Source organism: Lepidochelys olivacea (genome assembly GCF_965140295.1).
Source record: "Lepidochelys olivacea isolate rLepOli2 genome assembly, chromosome: 10".
Taxonomy (NCBI): domain Eukaryota; kingdom Metazoa; phylum Chordata; order Testudines; family Cheloniidae; genus Lepidochelys; species Lepidochelys olivacea.
In genome coordinates, this window is record NC_140420.1 from 56,174,609 (window position 1) to 56,192,077 (window position 17,469).

General features: G+C 40.7%; 1 protein-coding gene across 9 annotated transcripts in view; it reads right to left on the reverse strand.

The window, feature by feature from the left end:
- TJP1 (tight junction protein 1) overlaps positions 1-17,469 on the reverse strand; it is a gene marked incomplete at its 5' end in the record, with an annotated part of 307,681 nt that overhangs the window by 27,222 nt on the left and 262,990 nt on the right. For 7 of the 9 annotated variants that reach the window (XM_084642446.1, XM_084642444.1, XM_084642443.1 and 4 more), the window contains 9 exons: positions 4,488-4,712; positions 5,392-5,486; positions 5,824-6,723; positions 7,331-7,582; positions 8,037-8,390; positions 10,117-10,217; positions 11,405-11,615; positions 16,617-16,699; positions 17,320-17,415. In XM_084642446.1, coding sequence (XP_084498572.1) covers positions 4,488-4,712; positions 5,392-5,486; positions 5,824-6,723; positions 7,331-7,582; positions 8,037-8,390; positions 10,117-10,217; positions 11,405-11,615; positions 16,617-16,699; positions 17,320-17,415 — 2,317 coding nt within the window. The remainder of the gene's footprint in view (positions 1-4,487; positions 4,713-5,391; positions 5,487-5,823; positions 6,724-7,330; positions 7,583-8,036; positions 8,391-10,116; positions 10,218-11,404; positions 11,616-16,616; positions 16,700-17,319; positions 17,416-17,469) is intronic. The other 2 variants (XM_084642451.1, XM_084642450.1) reach the window with 1 other exon arrangement.

A 17,469-nucleotide genomic window follows, 5' to 3' on the forward strand; every position in this document is an offset into this window, starting at 1 on the left:
TTTGAAGGTATACATTGTCCTCAAATGTGAAAGAGTTGTGGGGGAGGACAAAGTCACAAAGTTCAGCCATCAGGTCTGCCGTGACATTATTGGGGATACTGTTCCTGACGGCTTGTAGTACATCTTCATGTGGAATGTTGGTGTAGAGGGCTTCTCCATCCATAGTGGCCAGGACGGTGTTTTCAGGAAGATCACCGATGGATTGTAGTTTCCTCAGGAAGTCAGTGGTGTCTCAAAGATAGGTGGAAGTGCTGGTAGCGTAGGGCCTGAGAAGGGAGTCTACATAGCCAGACAATCCTGCTGTCAGAGTGCCAATGCCTGAGATGATGGGGTGTCCAGGATTTCCAGGTTTATGGATCTTGGGTAGCAGATAGAATACCCCAGGTCAGGGTTCCAACCTCTCCAACACATCATCAAGGATCTACAACCTATCCTGAAGGACGACCCATCACTCTCACAGATCTTGGGAGACAGGCCAGTCCTTGCTTACAGACAGCCCCCCAACCTGAAGCAAATACTCACCAGCAACCACACACCACACAACAGAACCACTAACCCAGGAACCTATCCTTGCAACAAAGCCCGTTGCCAACTGTGTCCACATATCTATTCAGGGGACATCATCATAGGCCCTAATCACATCAGCCACACCATCAGAGCTCGTTCACCTGCACATCTACCAATGTGATAGATGCCATCATGCGCCAGCAATGCCCCTCTGCCATGTACATTGGTCAAACCAGACAGTCTCTATGTAAAAGAATAAATGGACACAAATCAGACATCAAGAATTTTAACATTCAAAAACCAGTTGGAGAACACTTCAATCTCTCTGGTCACTCGATTACAGACCTAAAAGTTGCAATTCTTCAACAACAAAAACTTCAAAAACAGACTCCAAGGAGAGACTGCTGAATTGGAATTCATTTGCAAATTGGATACAATTAACTTAGGCTTGAATAGAGACTGGGAGTGGATGGGTCACTACACAAAGTAAAACTATTTCCCCATGTTTACTCCCTTCCCCTGCCCCCCCCCCCCCCCACTGTTCCTCAGATGTCCTTGTCAACTGCTGGAAATGGCCCACCCTGATTATCACTACAACAGGTCCCCCCTGCTCTCCTGCTGGTAATAGCTCACCTTAAGTGATCACTCTCGTTACAGTGTGTATGGTAACACCCATTGTTTCATGTTCTCTATGTATATAAATCTCCCCACTGTATTTTCCACTGAATGCATCCGATGAAGTGAGCTGTAGCTCACGAAAGCTTATGCTCAAATAAATTGGTTAGTCTCTAAGGTGCCACAAGTACTCCTTTTCTTTTTGCGAATACAGACTAACACGGCTGCTACTCTGAAACTTAACTCACTGAAGATCTGATGTGCTCAGTGTTGACAGACACTTATACATAAGGTCTAGATTTTTAATCAATAAAGGTCAGTAAACAGATTTCACTGTACACACACAAACCAATAAAATATTTTCATTGATAATAATCAAAATTTACAGAGCAGCAAAGAAAAGTGATTCTTGAGAATTTATCAGAGTTTGAATTAAGGATAATTAGTTTGTGTATTTTGACCTGTAATGCTGACAGTTTGTGTTTTAGTGGTTAAAAGATTTAACTTTTTGAATCTCAACCTCCATGCCATTAAATAATTGTCTGACCTCCCCATAATTTCTCCCAACTATGAAAATTTAAATTGATAAAAATTGAAAAAACCCTTAAAAGTAAGCATTGATATGCAGTGAAATTATAAAAAAGTAAAAATCAAATTCTAGCAAGCCTGCTTATATAAATTGCAAAATATCAACAACTTTTTAAGTTAACTGATGAATATTTGAGATTTGTTTTAGTAGCGTTAGCTACATCTTTTTTTAAAAAAAGAATTGATTCCTCAAAAACAAGATATATGGATTACTCAAAAACAAGAGGTTGCAGACCTGTAAACAATTTCCCATCATCACCACCAATTAGCCCCACATTTATTTTTGGAAAAATAATGACATATATGGAGTTGTGACCAACGCATGAATATTTTGGAGAAAGTTACCAACCAAGCCTCAGAGCATGGTCTAGAAATTGGCTGAGTAAGAGGGAACACTCATTAAAACAAAAACCTCTAACTTGCGAACAGTATCTTATGTGCACACATACACACAAAGGTATGTCTTAAGAGTCAGTACTAGGAAGCATATTGTCTAATTCATTTCCTTGCTTTTCTAGTCTTACTGTCTCCATCAATTTTCCACTCTTCCTGGTATGTTTTCTTATATTCTTTCCCATGTGTATCCCTTTCTTGGTCTTCTAATGGTTAGTACTCTTTCACAAGAGAGAGCAGCTTTCTCTATCATTTCTGAATACTCAAGCTGTCTCAGTCCCATACATGGCAACACTACTTTTCTTTGTAGCCGTTTTATGTCACTTTTCTGTATATTGAGGCCTGAAGTTACCCTCAACAACACACACAGAAAAACAAATAGCTCAGAACTACCACCAAAGAATGGAAATGTCATGGGACACATTCAGGTGTGAAGCAGAAGTGAAAATGGTCCCCTTTTCAGTGCCCTGCTCAGGTGCCAGCTGCTCTGGGGCACCTAATTTGAATTCTGAGCCATTAAACAGATGCATTTATTCATCATGCTCTTCCAGTTCACAAAGACATTGCTATTTTGAACTTTCAGATGTGCATACATATTTTAGTATGCTCAGCAAGTAAGTTACAGTAAAGCCATTTATAAGGAGGATAAACATATTGCTGTTTGCATTAGTATAGTTCTTTTCATTATGGATATTAAAAACCTTTACAAATATTAATTAAAAAACTTACAGAACCTCCTTGAGGTATCACCACTGCCAACCACTGTTCCTCAGGGTTTTGCTGTATGGTGATGGAATCACTTGCTCAGGGCGTACACTCCAAGGGGCAAGAAAATTCCCCAGTTTTGCTTTGACAGCACAAGGCTGAAAGCCCTAGTAGACTTCTGGGGGCCAGCTGAGCTGTTTAGGTCACTTCTTATAATGTCTGGAAACAAAGAAAGGGACTCCTTTCCTCTATCAATAACTGGTAGGTGGTTGAAGTCTGTTTCTTTCTTTCAGAAGATATAGGGTAGGATGAAAAATAAAGGGGATTCACAGCTACCTGGGAAGCAAAGATCATGGGTCACTGAACACATTCCTCTCCTCCTTTAGTATCATGTGGGAGGAGCAAACAAAGTAGATCATTGCAGATCTCCTACCTAGACAAGTAGCCAGCTAGTAACTAGATGATTCATACCATTCAGTAAGATTTTTCCTTTTTTGCTTTGTATAATATACTTGGTTGACTTTTGAAATTTTAGGTTCTCCTCTCCCCCCACCTTTAAAAGGTATCATGCAGCAAATTCAGTAAATCATTTGGAATTTTATGTATCAAGCCTCAACTCATGGACTGCTGTTTTCCCACAGATTCTTGTTCTTTCCCTGATAATGTACCTACACTATCTTTACTCTGTAATTGTATCTAACACTGAACTTTAGTGAATTCACCCACCGTTGGTCTAGTGCTGTGATTGTTCTAAAATTTCCCTAAAATCCCTCAGCACACACAAAACCTGTGAAAAAGGTATCATTTTCAAATGGAGAAAGTGAAGGTCAGAGAGGTGAAGTGTCAGAGTTAGGAATAAAAACCAGGTTGCCGTGACTCAGTCCACTACTCCAGACACTGGAGGTCACAATAAGGTAAATGGGTAGAACAAGTGACTAGGAACCAGACATCCTAAACTACTGAAAGAGCTTGGGAAAGCCTACTGACTACCTGGTGAAGTTCTCAATTAAAAAACAGAGAACGTAGTAAAAATGTGTGTGTGCACGCACATACACCCACACACACCCACACCCCATATGTGAGCTAAATTTGTGTTGGAGCTTTCATACAGTTTCTGTACAAATGTTCCAAATCAAAGAAGTCATCCAATACAGGAAAAAGATGTTTCCATCTACAGAGAAAGACGTCTAGCATCATCACATCCAAAACATGTAATGAAGTTGCTCTAGTCTTAGTAAACATCTTATGGCTGATTTGTTTAAGTTTGTGCCTGCAGAACAAAGTTACTTAGAACTGCAATGGAGTTCGAACCTCTTTTCTGGAAGATATTTAATTGCTCAGCATACCTTACGCTAAGAGAAAAACTCTCTACATTGCACTGCATGTGGGTCTAAGGGCCAGTAAAATAAACTGTTCGGCTCCAGAAGTCTCTATATTTCATTAAATTCAGCCAAGACACAAATTCAATAATTTTATGTTTTCAGACTAACTTCAAACAAATAAATGTTCTTGACACTAAAACGGTCTTTGTTACACAAAAGCTATGCTTTTTAATCAGGTACCTGGACATCTATCTTGGTGGTTATAGAAATTCATACACAGTAAGTTCAGATTTACTCCTAAATTCCACCTCACTTTAGAAACAAATGAATAAGACAAGATAATATGAAAGATCTTACTTAGAATAGTTAGTAAAGTTCAGTTGATTCTGAGGATGTACTGGCTTAACAGGCTCAGGGTGATGGGAGGCAGGAACCTGTGTAGAAGGCTTATTTTCAAAACTTCTGCGATCAAAGTATGAAAGCTGCTTTCGATAGTACTCTTCATCTTCCTCAGGATCATAGTGATTTGAACGTACTATGTCTTCAGATGGCTTCACTTGAGGTCTCTGTGGTTCTGGGGCCCTAAACGGCGATGATGGTGATAATAATAATAAATTAATAATGCTTTGCTTTCTTGTTTGTTTGGATTTTTTTTAGCAGTTGTTTGTATTCTAATTAGAGTTCCGCATCCCAAATGCTTCTTTTAGCTAACCACAATGCAATTTAAAAATAACTCTCCTACAACTACATAGAAATATATTACAACTGCTTCTCAAATAAAACACTCATCATTTGCATAAACAGAATTGCATTTAGTTGGCAAGATATGGAAGCTTACATATGACTAAACAGTGGACTGAGAGCAAAACCTTTCAGCCTTTAACATATACTGTATTGAGATTAATTAGCTACGGAGGTTGTATCACAGTAAAAATCCCTTACCATCCCTTCGACTTTACCCATTTCTAAATTATCTAGACTAAATATTAAAAAGGTCTCCAACTTGCTGCTGTCTTTTCTTATGCCATAATTATTTCTTAAAAGGATCTGAGGAAAATGGCACAGTGAAGTTCACTCAATCTTGCATCAGAGAACCCTTTAAGACAAGTGTCTTGGCGGCCTCTATTACAGATATGACACTCTGATATAACACTTCTACTGTAATTTTAAATACACAAGCAGAAATATCTCACCATTGAAATATCTACTCTTTTACTATTAGATTACATATTTGTGTGTTAATGAGAAATGGTACATTTACCTGTAAATTGTTTTGTCATGTTCATACTGATTTTGAGAGGTTGGTTTGGAACCACTCACTGTGGCAATAGTAGGTTTAGGTGCTAGTTCTGGAGGCTGTAAAAAAATCAAACACATGTAGATTTATGTCATGACATTCCTATATTTAGAATGTCTCCATGGTATTCTTTTAAAAGAAAACCACGTGATTCAAAGTATCAAAATCTGAAGAAAGGGTGCATTTAGGATAGCAAATTCCCCTAAATAAAACGTTCCACTTCCTGTTTTTAAACATACAGTATACTGAAGTTAGGTAGCTAAGAAAGAACTCCCTCTCTTTATATATAGAAAGACTTTACTGATTCTGGTACAACCTCCTTTGCTACCTAATTTCAGTATACCATCAGTTTAACAACAGGAAGTGGAAGCTTATTTATACGTATAAATTATTTACCTTGACAGCTGGTGTATCATTAGGATCCTTGATTTTTTCCACCGACGCTGATCTTTTGTTTTCAAACATCTTAACTCTAGTTAGCACTGATTGTGGTTTCATGGCTGGATCTTCTTCTTCCTCTGTTAGAGTTGGTGATGTAGGCAGTGGTTTACTGTTGGAAGGCAGTACTTCCGGTTTAGTTTGTGATGAAGCAGGGGGTGGAGTAGGAGGCACACCTGCAGTGCTATGAGAAGGCTCATACTGTCCTGCTTTAGCATTAAATCCTTGTGGAGGGCCTTGTTCATAGCCCCTCACATGTGGATCGAAGTACTGCTTAGGTTCAGGAGACTTAGATATTGCTGAAGGGTATGTCTCAGCTTCTGGTTTATACCTACTATGAATATCATACCCAGCAACGGGCTGCTCTTCATATCTCAGCTGTGGTAGACCGAAGTTTTTAGGTGCAGGTTCATAGCGAGGCCTGCTGTCATAAACCATTGGAGGTGGTTCTTCAAAGCGAGGTTGTGCAGGGTAGTAGCTGCGTTCTGTGCTCTCGTCTGCATTTTGTCTGGGGTTATAGTCCCTAGGAGGTTGGTTATCATAAGGTGGTCTCGGCTGGTAGGGCTGTTTTTCATCATAATATGCCCAGTGGTCCTCATAGGGAGGTATATGGCCATCATAATGTAGACGAGGGTCATAACCATGGGAAAACTGATCTACATAGTTCGTAGAATCATACCTATATGTTGATGGCTCATACTCTCTGCTGGGTTGTTTCTCTGCATACTGAACCTGGGATTCATAGATCACATTTGTCTCTCTCTCCTGTCTCTGTACTGGATGATTAACTGCTGGTTGTTTCAAGACATAGTTCTGTCTTGGTGCCTCCTCGCTAATGTATGGATCCTTTTTGTATACCTGTAGAAAGAGAACGTCTCATGTGTAACATGAAAAAAGTGATTGTGCCTACATTTATTTAAAGTGCTACACTGGAAGCAGAAGTAGATAAAACTAGTTTAGGGGTTTATTTAAATTACAGGGAAAAGCAGTCTTTATTTTTTTAAGAATGAATTTTTCCAAACATTAAAATTAAATTCCCATATTCGTATTCATACCCTGATCTACTCATTTTATAATTATCTGTTTCCATTTAGTATACTGGAAACCATAAGGCATGAGACAAGTTTAGCATCATTTTGAGGACAGCACAGGTTTTTGACAAAGGCTCATTAATGAACAGCATAGAATGTTGACAATTTAAATCAAATATGCAAACAAAAATAAAACCAATCAGACAAAGCAACTTTCATTTAAAATTTCTTGTTTTCTAGAAAAAACAGGATGTACAATTTGAAGCCATGCAAACAAAAAATAGGATGATTCTTAGCAATTTAGATGCGCTGTTGTATAGTTCATGAACCCTCAGAAAAATCAAAAGGAATCCTCCAATAAGGAGCAAAAAACCCCAGTCATGTGCTAGCTTGATGTATAGCAGCAAATTAGTGCAATGAGGCAGCACAGGTACCTTTGCTGGATCTATATGCGGTGATAAGGATGATGGCTCTTGATCTCTTAGCATTATGTGAACTCCCTCAGTGCTTGGTGTTCTTAAGGGGCCAGCTTGTAGTTGAAAAGAGTTGTAAGGAGCTGAGGTGGGCTCCTCCATTCTGACATTAGTTAAGTTTACATTAGGATTAACAGCAGAAGGTGATGAGGTTGCAGGGTTTGTTTCAGGCGACGGGGAAAGGTAAGGGCCTGCAGGTGAGGCTTCTGCTTTCTGTGAAGTGTTTAAAATATTTTAAATATAGTGCTCTTCTATAATGCTATGACTTTAGTATCATTTTTAATATAGACTGGAATGTTTCGATCAAACATCTACTACATGTATAGTTGTTTAAAGAGCACTGATAGAAAGTATCAGGCACTAGCACTTTTCAGCAGTTTTAGAAATTCATTATATCACTTTTCACAAAATGAAGCAGATATCTAACTATATAAAATAGACTGGAACGTCAGATAGACTGGAACGTCAGATATTTTCACATCAAAATAAATCACAGCCTCTTTATATGAACCCCCCCCCCAATTCTCTAATCCATTGTGGCATTATTATTGGCAGCTTCTGGTGCACACTCACAATATTGCTAAGGACTGTACACAAAAGTCCCTGCTCCAGAGAGCTTACACGCTAAGGAGAATACCGCCTATCAAAATGTAAAGTTGTTGCTTACCGGTTGAGAGGCAGCTGTTTTAAATCCTGGAGAGTCTATTCTATGATTTGGCTGGGTCTGAGCTTGCGGTGCATAAGGAGAATATGTTTGACTTTCATGATGCATTCCAGAGGAATCCTCTCTTACAGGTTCAGAGGACCGTGTAATAGCAGATTCAGGAGGAGTCCCAACTTCATCATTGAGAGTTTCATCAAGTTCTTGATCAGTGTAGGCACCCCCTTCTGTATCTGTGTCGTCATAGTCTGAAGTGTGTCTACTATCTGTGCTGTACATGGAATATTCACTACCTGGAGCTGACAGGTAGGAAAGGCGATCATCGTGTAAGTCAAGGTCATCACTTGTAGCACCATCTGCCTGTGTCAAACAAAATTAAATTAAGATCTTTAATCATTTTCAAAGGATGCCCTTCACCTTTCATGGGAAACTGGGGAGGTTATTTTCTTGCAGAGAACTAAAAATACATGTAAATTCAACATACTGTATGTATCTGCTTCCAATTTGCGATGGGAAGTTAAAAATCCAGGTTCTTTAAAGTGATTAAGGGTCTGATTTTCATATGTGCTGAACAATTCAATAGGAGCTGTAGGTGCTCAACAACTCTGAACACCTCTGTAAAATCAAGCCATTATTGTTGGAGGATATCATATAAAATGCTCTGAGAGTACGAGTCTGTAGTTTTCCTATCTCCATTGCTCTTCTATTTCAGTATCTGCTGGATGTCCAGCTGCTACACACAGTCACTTCCCAGTCCCATGGGATCAACCAGAATGGGGCAGGGAAAGGGGCAGCATATAGGGGGATCAGAGATGCTCTTCCTCTGTCTGCCCCCTCCAGCAATGGTGCTGTGGGATAAGTGGCATTAGCCATTGCATGCAGCTGGATTTGCTGTGCTCCCATTGCCCCCACCTACATCTCATATGCCTGGTTAGAAGCATTCTCTGAGGGTATGTCTTCACTGCAATTAGACACATGTGGCTGGCATGTGCCAGCTCACTCGGGTTCATGGGGCTCAGACTAAGGGCTGTGTAACTGTTCAGGCTACAGTCTGAGTTCTGGGACCCTCTCATCACACTGGGTCCCAGAGCCTGGAGTTCCACCCAAGGAATGTCTACACCACAGTTAGCCCCTTAGTCCAATCCCCATGAGTCTGAGTCAGCTGGCACAGGCCAGGCACAGGTGTCTAACTGGAGTATCACCACCACCACATCCAGATTACTAGTTTGAATTTTAGGCACATCAGAGATTAAGAGTAATTCCACTTGACAGCTGTTTAGTGGCCTACCCAAAATGAGTCAATCATTTCTACTCAGTTCTTCAGTGCCTATCTGATGTTGGCACTCTTCTTGACAGAAAAATGACCAATGATAACTGAACTATCTTCTCCTACTAAACAACAGGGTTGGGGTATTTTAGCGAGGGCAGTGAACCTTAGAATGCAATTGCCTGTGCTGTATGTTAAGGCCACAAGGAACCATCAAGCTCTAATCTGACCTCCTTTATAAACATAGCCCGTAGAATTTCTCCCATTAAGTCTTGCATTTAGCCCATAATTTCTGGTTGAGCTAGTGTGTATCTTTTACAAAGCCACTAATCCTGACAGATTTCAAATGACAGATAATCCACCACACCTTTTTGTAAGTGATTTCCGTGGGCAAATAACCTCGGTCACAAGGACAAAAAGCTTAGTTAAGTCTCTATTTTTATCGTGGTAGAAATCAGTGTAGAGTAGTACACAGTTGTCAACTGAGTCAGTTGATTCCTTTAGACCTGGAAGTGATAGGCAGAACTTGAAAAAAAAAAAAAAAAATTCATTCCAGGAGAAAACCCAGTTGTCTTGAAAGCACAACTGAGAGGAACGGAAGAGAGAGAGATGTAAAAATACAGTGGTGACCACTAAGAGCAGCAATATCACCAGGATTGTTTTTAAGCTTCAAAGATCCACCCCGCCCCACAGTTACTTTACAACAATCTTGATATGATCATGAAAAAGGGAAAGAAAGACTGCTCACTACTGTATTGTATAAAAGCGGTCATGGTTTTATAATTTCTGCTCAAACAAAGGGAAAGTGACATTTCTTACCTTTCCTTCTGAAACCCACACCAACTGGTTCTGTTGCTGCTGAATTGCTTCCTTTAGCGCTCCATACCAGCCATCATTCATTGAATTCAAGTTGATGGTAGCTAAAAATAAAATGGGATTAATATGACTTCTTATATAACATTTATTTTTCATTTGGAGAAAGTTCTGGACTACCACCAAATGCAATGTGAATTGTGAGTTTAAATAACTCTTGGAGCACTTTGTATACACACATTTATTTATGTCTCCCTTTTATATAAAGTAGTATGAGGCATTTTATCACCGGTAACAATGAGAGCTGAGTTCAAACACAATTTTACTCTAAAAAAAACTATTAATGTGGCACCTTCTTCCTTAAAATACTTTCCTCTTGTGTTCAGAGTCCTATCTGCTTCCTTTAGATTTCACAGTAAGTTTCTGCTGATTTTTACTCCTGTTGGCCTTGCCAAGCTAACACAGCTAAGAGAAAGTGAGGTGGCTTAGATTCCTACCTGTGCTTCAGCAGGACAGATCTTTACTAAATTCCACCTATCTGAGACTATACAAATACAGCAGATGTAATCTTGTCTGCAAAACTCATATTACTGGTGATGACATACAAGGAAGAAAGAATCTAGCTTGATTGAGACTGATTTTGCTTACAGGGCTGGCAATTAATAAACTTTTTTTTAATTAGCAAAATTGATCATATTTGATTCAGGAATCAAATATAGAAAACTGCAGCATTTTTACAGTCGCTTTCAAAGCGGAACCATGTGTTAAACCACCACAGATCCCCCAACTGTTAATACCACTCTTTGCTACTATGGGGCAACAGATAAGTCTGAAAGTGAATTAGGACCAGAGAGCAAGAAGGAAGGCCAGTCATGGATACAGTGGGAATTAGTCACAGTGAGAGCAGGATAGAATACCCAAGAAAGGGAAAAAGAGTTTGGGAAGGGGCCAAAATGTACCATAAGTCATGAAGGGATCTTTGTCTGCTACCTCCCCTTTAAGAAAAGCAGCGGGAAGGAAGCAGAAATACAAGAAGAGAAGAAAAGAACCACACAGAATACACCAGTACTGACAGAGCTTTGAAACTTGTGAAAACCACTAACCAACTTTTTATTAAAATTTGAGGGGCTTTTCGATGCAATGGGTACTATTGGTATTCAGTTACCTAGCAATGCAAATCTAAAAATCATATTCACGCTATACAAGAGATGCTGTTCAAACCTCTGTTGGATATATTACCCCGCCCCAATTTAAGTTGGGCTTGATTCATAAACATTTCCTGCTGTTTACTTACTTGTGAAGAGATGATGATTATTTTTCCGTAGCTTGTGAGCTCTTTCATACAATTTTCTGGCACTTTTCCGTGATTCTGGACACAGTCTCATTCTCATGGTTTTTACACCCTGCTTGGAATCAGGGTTCAGGAACACCACAATGGGATACCATTGTGCATAATTCAGACGATCCACAGCATTTGGAGTGACATCTAATAAAGCATGTTTGTCCTGCAGAGAATAGTACATATGCAAGAAAGTAAAGCTTTCAAGCTCTCTAAAGATGTTAATGCATTTTTAATGTCTTCTACAGATTTTTCTATTTACCCTACAGAATTCACCATAGTATTTACATACTGATAAATAACTAACTCATTAACTTTTTCCATTCGGAAAATGGGAAAATATATGGGAATTCCCAATACAGCTAGACTGCCCATGCAATCAGTCTCATCAATATCAGTGCTACTTAAAATTGGTATGCCTAAACATGAATTGTTATTTCATATAATATATTTAACCCACATAAATCAGCCAGTTTTCCCAGGTAAAGGGTGAGCCATAAAACGGCACTGCACCACGAACAAAGTCTGTGGTTACTAGGAATAAAGGCCAGGTCCAGATTCCTAAGCAGAGCTAATTTTCATTTCTCTTCAACTCTCCTTCCAAGAAATTCCTGCCCTGCACATGGGACTTGACCAGCTTTCCCCTGCCACAGAGCCAATCTCAGGAACATGCAATTAGTGCAATAGCATATAGTGTTTCCAGCTTGTGATGTCCCTTCAGTGGCTAACATTTTTTCACCGGAGGGGGCAATAAAACAATTTCGTTCTTAAAATAAGATGAAAGAAGAGGGAAGGGATGGAAGTCACATGGGGTGAGCTAGTGTGAGACATCTCCAGGAACATAAATGAGGGAGTCTGGCATCAGTTTCTTCAATTAAGTAATCTCTCACTTGCTTAAAAAAAAAAAAAGCATATGAGCACCACAGACCAGCTGCAAGTCCCACAGTCCCACCCTTCTTCATGTGAAGAAAGTCGAAGAGAATAGGCAGCTTAGAACAGCAGTAATGGAACAGTAGAGACTTCCTGAAACAAAGCCTAGAAGCATGTCCAGATTAGAATCACAGAATATCATGATTGGAAGGGACCTCAGGAGTTTAATGGCAGGGAGGGGAAATAAGTTTTTCAAGTGATCGTCTGCATTATATTCCACGGTGGTTATCACAAGTCTACTCCACATGCATTGGAGAACTTTTTAGTTAGCAGTATCTGGAGGGGTGGCACATGCACCCTTTGCTTCCTCATGTGTGTGAGCAAAGTATAAACGGCAGAGTGGACCAGTACTGCCTGTGATTCCATGTGGTGAAGCACAAGTCCCTGAGCTTAAAGCACTGCCCCTCCTGCGAGACTATCATACATCTCAACAGCCACGCAAGCGGCACTTCTGGACTGGTGAGAGATCTGCAGGTCCTTTTTGAAGCAGACCCAGCATTTAAGGGACTAGTGCTTGAGGGCCTTCTTGCTGGGAGCAGTCCATACACCCAGACTCTGTTCCTGGGTCCCTGACCTCCAAACCTTTGGGTAGAGATCCTCAAGGTTTGCACCAGACACACCATCAAAACAAACTGAGATGCTCTCCCCAAAGTGGCCTTGGTACCGAGGGAGAGTCAGGTCCAGCCAGATACTGAGCAGAAGAGGTGCAGAATGTCTTCCCTAAGCTCTGACTCTAAGCCTCAGAAAATGACATGGCTGTCAGATAGCAAAGGTACATCAAAGCTGACGAAAAACTCCCTGAGTACTGCGGAAAGCACCAGTCAGGATGACCCAGATGTGCCATAGGTCTCACTTAGCGTGAGCCATGCTGGGACTAGGGAGCATAGCCTTAAATGGGACGTGACCCAAGGCTCCAACCCATAGTGACCATTGATACCAGCCCCCATAGCCTCCCATACTGTACAATGTTAACCTATAGAGTATGTTGGCCCCAAGCACTCCAGCTTCCCTAGAGCAGTGTTTCTCAACCAGGGATACAGGTACCCCTGGGGGTATGCAGAAGTCTTCCAGAGTTGCACATGAATGAAATCGTCAAGCTGTCATAGTTCTTCCTGAAGCCTCACACAGGGAAGGCCAAGCAGAGGCTGCATAAACTGGATACAAGAAAGGCCTTGCTGTTCTACTTGGACTAGGCCCTTCAGAAAATACCTCCATCTCTTGGTGATTTATGAGAGCAGGGTTAGGGGACAAGCAGTGTTCAAACAGAGAATATTCCAGTTGGATAGCCCAGTGTACCAGTTCATGTTCAGACTACCAGGGCACAGGCTACATCAGGCATTGGCAGGCATACCCCTCAGAGACATCTGCAGGCTGGCAACTTGGTCTTCTGTGAACACATTCATGAAACATTATTCACGAGTGCAAGCAACCAGGGATGATGCTCTGTTTGGCAGGACTGTGCTGCAGTCCCTGTGGGAGTGAACTACTTCTTCCTGCCTCTGTGGAGGCAGACTGTTTGGGAATTACCAGCAGTAGAATACGATATGGACAATCACTAAGAAGAAAAGGAGATTACTTACCTGTGCAGTAACGGATGTTCTTCGAGATACATAGTTCATATATACATATCCCATGTATATGGACTACACATCTCAAAGAAAAAAAGAGGTTATTCACCCTGTGTAATAACTGTAGCCCCCCACTCCGACATGGGCACTTCACTTCATGTGAACATGCACCCCACATGACTTTGATCAGAGATTTTCATTAGCAATGTCGGTTTGGCCCAAGCATGCACTGCTGATATTCTCAAGTCCTGCACCAAGACAAACTGTCCTCAGTTCCTTCTCCACTGCTAAGTGTCAGAAAGAATTCTGAAGCAGAGGAGAAGGAGGGCGGGGGTAGTGGAGCACCCATAGGTGACACACATCTCAAAGAACCATAGTTGCTGCACAAGGCAAGTAACCTCTTTTTCTTTGAGTAGTGTTCCTATAGATGCTCCACTTCTGATGACTCCCAAGCAGTATCCTCATAAGGAGGAGGGAGCCTTGGAATTGAGTCTATAACTGAGGAAAGAACTGCGTTGCCAACAGCCACATCAGATCTAGAGGCATTAACTACAGCCTAGTGCCCGGAAAAGGTATGTACCGAGGACCATGCAAATCTCAGATACTGAGACATTTTTAAGTAAAGCCATAGATGTAGCCTGTGACCTTGTAGAATGAGATGACAATTCAGGAGGTGGAATGCTAACAGCACTGCAACATGCAGTAATACATCCTGAAATCTATTTTGGCAATAGCTGGATAGAAAGAAACAGGGGATGGATCCTTTGGTTACCTGAAGTCTTGAAGTACAGAGCAGAGTTGCGGTACCAAGTGACATGCTTATACCTGCAGGACAGTACCAAGAGTTTCAAGTGCTCTCCAGAAGCACCGAAGAACGTGAGACAGGTACTGGGAGAAGGGTTAAGTCCAACGATCAGTATCGTTTGCTGTGTTTGCTCTGGCCATCTCCACCAGATGGTACTGGGGCTTTCTTGAAGCCAGGCTTATTCTTAGAGGTACGGGATTTTCCCACCTCACTAGTATCAGAGGAGCCCTTCTCCTTTGTGGTACTGGGCCAAAAGGTTGAAGTCCCAGACGGTTGACCAGCTCAGATGGTTTTCAGGTAGACTCCTTAACAGGGGAGCTAGAGCTCCTCTTCTTGAGATCTTTAGAGATGGTCTGGGAGGCCTTCCCTTTTCCAGGAGAGTGTTGCACCGAGGCTGATGAGGTGCTAGATACCCCCCACAGACTGAAGTGCCAGGGGATTCTCCTGGCCAGGCACCAAAGCAGGACAAAAGGAGCACTCCATCATTAACAATTGCAGCTTGATTCCCCAGTTCTTTCAAGCCCTGGATTTGAGGGTTAAACAGATGTTACATTTCTATAGGACATGAGACTCTCCTAGGTAGCAAATGCACTTTAAGAGTGTCTGTCACCCACCATGATGGCATCTACACGTGCAGCAACATTTAAACCCCAGTGAATTGGGCATGCTCATCACAGGGAGGACCTCCCACGAGGAAATAAAACAAACAATCTTCTAAATAACGAGTTTAACTAACTACAAACTAACTAACTTACTAGCTAAAATGAACTAAGTTAGACCAAAGTCAGCAAGTAGCCAAGGCACGTACCATGAGGACGTGCTAAGCTGAGTCTCAAGCCAAGGCAGTTCAGAAGGAACGGAGGCCTGTTTGCCTATGCAGCTTGATGTAGTCTTGGTATAGGGCACAAGAAGATCAGCAGCGCATGTGTAGGCCAAATGGATACTGCTAATGAAAATCTTCTATGAAGGGTGTATGGGGCACACCATGAAGAACATCCCCTACTGCTCAGGTAAGTAAATTACAGCTTTAAAATTTGTTATTGGTACATTTTTGAACTGCCATGCCACTAAGAGATAAGAGTCATTGGAGCTGGGACTGGAACTTGGGTGTCCCCCGTGAATACCTTAACCACTGAGGTACAGAGTCACTCTCATACTCTCTCTCTCTCTGGACAAATAAATATTCAAGTGTTTTATACCAAATAGAACAGCTTCAACAGGAGAGACTGAAAGACACCCCTGCAAACTACCCAATAATTTAATGGTTAGGCACTCACCTGGGAAAAAAGAGGCCTGGATTCAAGTATCTGCTCCAGAACAGGGATTTAAATCTAGGATACCGCCGGGCTATTGGGCATAAAGGGGCATCACAAACAACCTCCTCTGTGATTGGTGATAAATCCCCCTGTGACGCTAGCCCCCAAAACACTGATGTTTTGATAATGTCAAAAAAAATTGTTTAGACATTTCTGGATTTCTGGATAAAGATTCTGTCCAGCTCCAGTCAAGAGCTCGATTTGGTAGAGGATATGGCATTTTTCTTTACGTCAACTTTTAAAAGCTTCTATACAGAGAAAATTGTTTCATTCAACCTTACTGTCACGGTTTAATTTATATAAAAAGAGTACATAAGTTACTACAGTGCCTGGAGATAAATTATGTACATAATTTTTTGCTTTTTGTGAAATGTGATTTATACTTTGTTGTTTATGCTATTGTATGTAAAAACCACAGCATTTATCGTTATGGTTATTAGGTTTATTCACATGATTAGTCATTCAATTAATTCAACATTCCTGTTCTCTCTCATTTGTTTTCAGAATCAGCTACAAATTTAACAACAAAGCATACTTTTACCACTTACTCTGTCAATTATCTGTTTTATTGTATGAAGACGAATAATGCCAGAACTACGTTGGTCAGTACCAGCATCTCTTGGTTCACTTTCTGTTCAAGAGAACACAGTTAAAGTCATAATTTCTTAGCCACCTATTGGTCAATTACACAACCCTTTCTATGCTCCCCCATTAATATAAAATGGACCATCTCCTTCTCTAGCTCAAAATACTGGTTCAGATCTCTCATATAGTGCTGAAGATACATTTTTTTACTTAAAAATAATGCAGGAATTAAACTGTTAGTTCCCCAGTTTAGTTACAAAATTTGTTAGGTATTTACTAGGAGCTTCTGAATGTTTTTTGCAAGGTGCTGAATTAAAGAGGGGGCTGCGGGAGGGAGCCCTGAGGAAGCTCAGCATGTTACAGGATTGGGTCCTATGATAGCATTAATAATAATAAATTGAGCTTGCATTCATTCAATGCACATGATGTTCCTGAAGAGTCCTATAGCAAATTTGTATTACTTTATCTTTAAAATATCTGTATCAATCACTAGTTAACTACAACCAAATGTAAGCCTTTCAGAGTGTTTCCGTAAACTGCTGACAATATAAAAGTGAGACTTTAAAACATTAATGGCTGCAGGAATAATGCAGCAAAGGCTAGCAAAAGAGGCGATTATATAATTATAATTTTATATTAATCTGATAAGCAAAGAGAGACGCTTACTTGCAACTTGATAAATATCTGGTTCTTCTCTTGCCAGTTTCTCTCGTGCAACATCAGCAATTGGCCCAAAGATGGTAACAGGCCTGAGAAAGCCAGCTGGAATAAGAAAAATCAAAGTAAATTGATTTAAATGTATTTTAGGATGCAGTT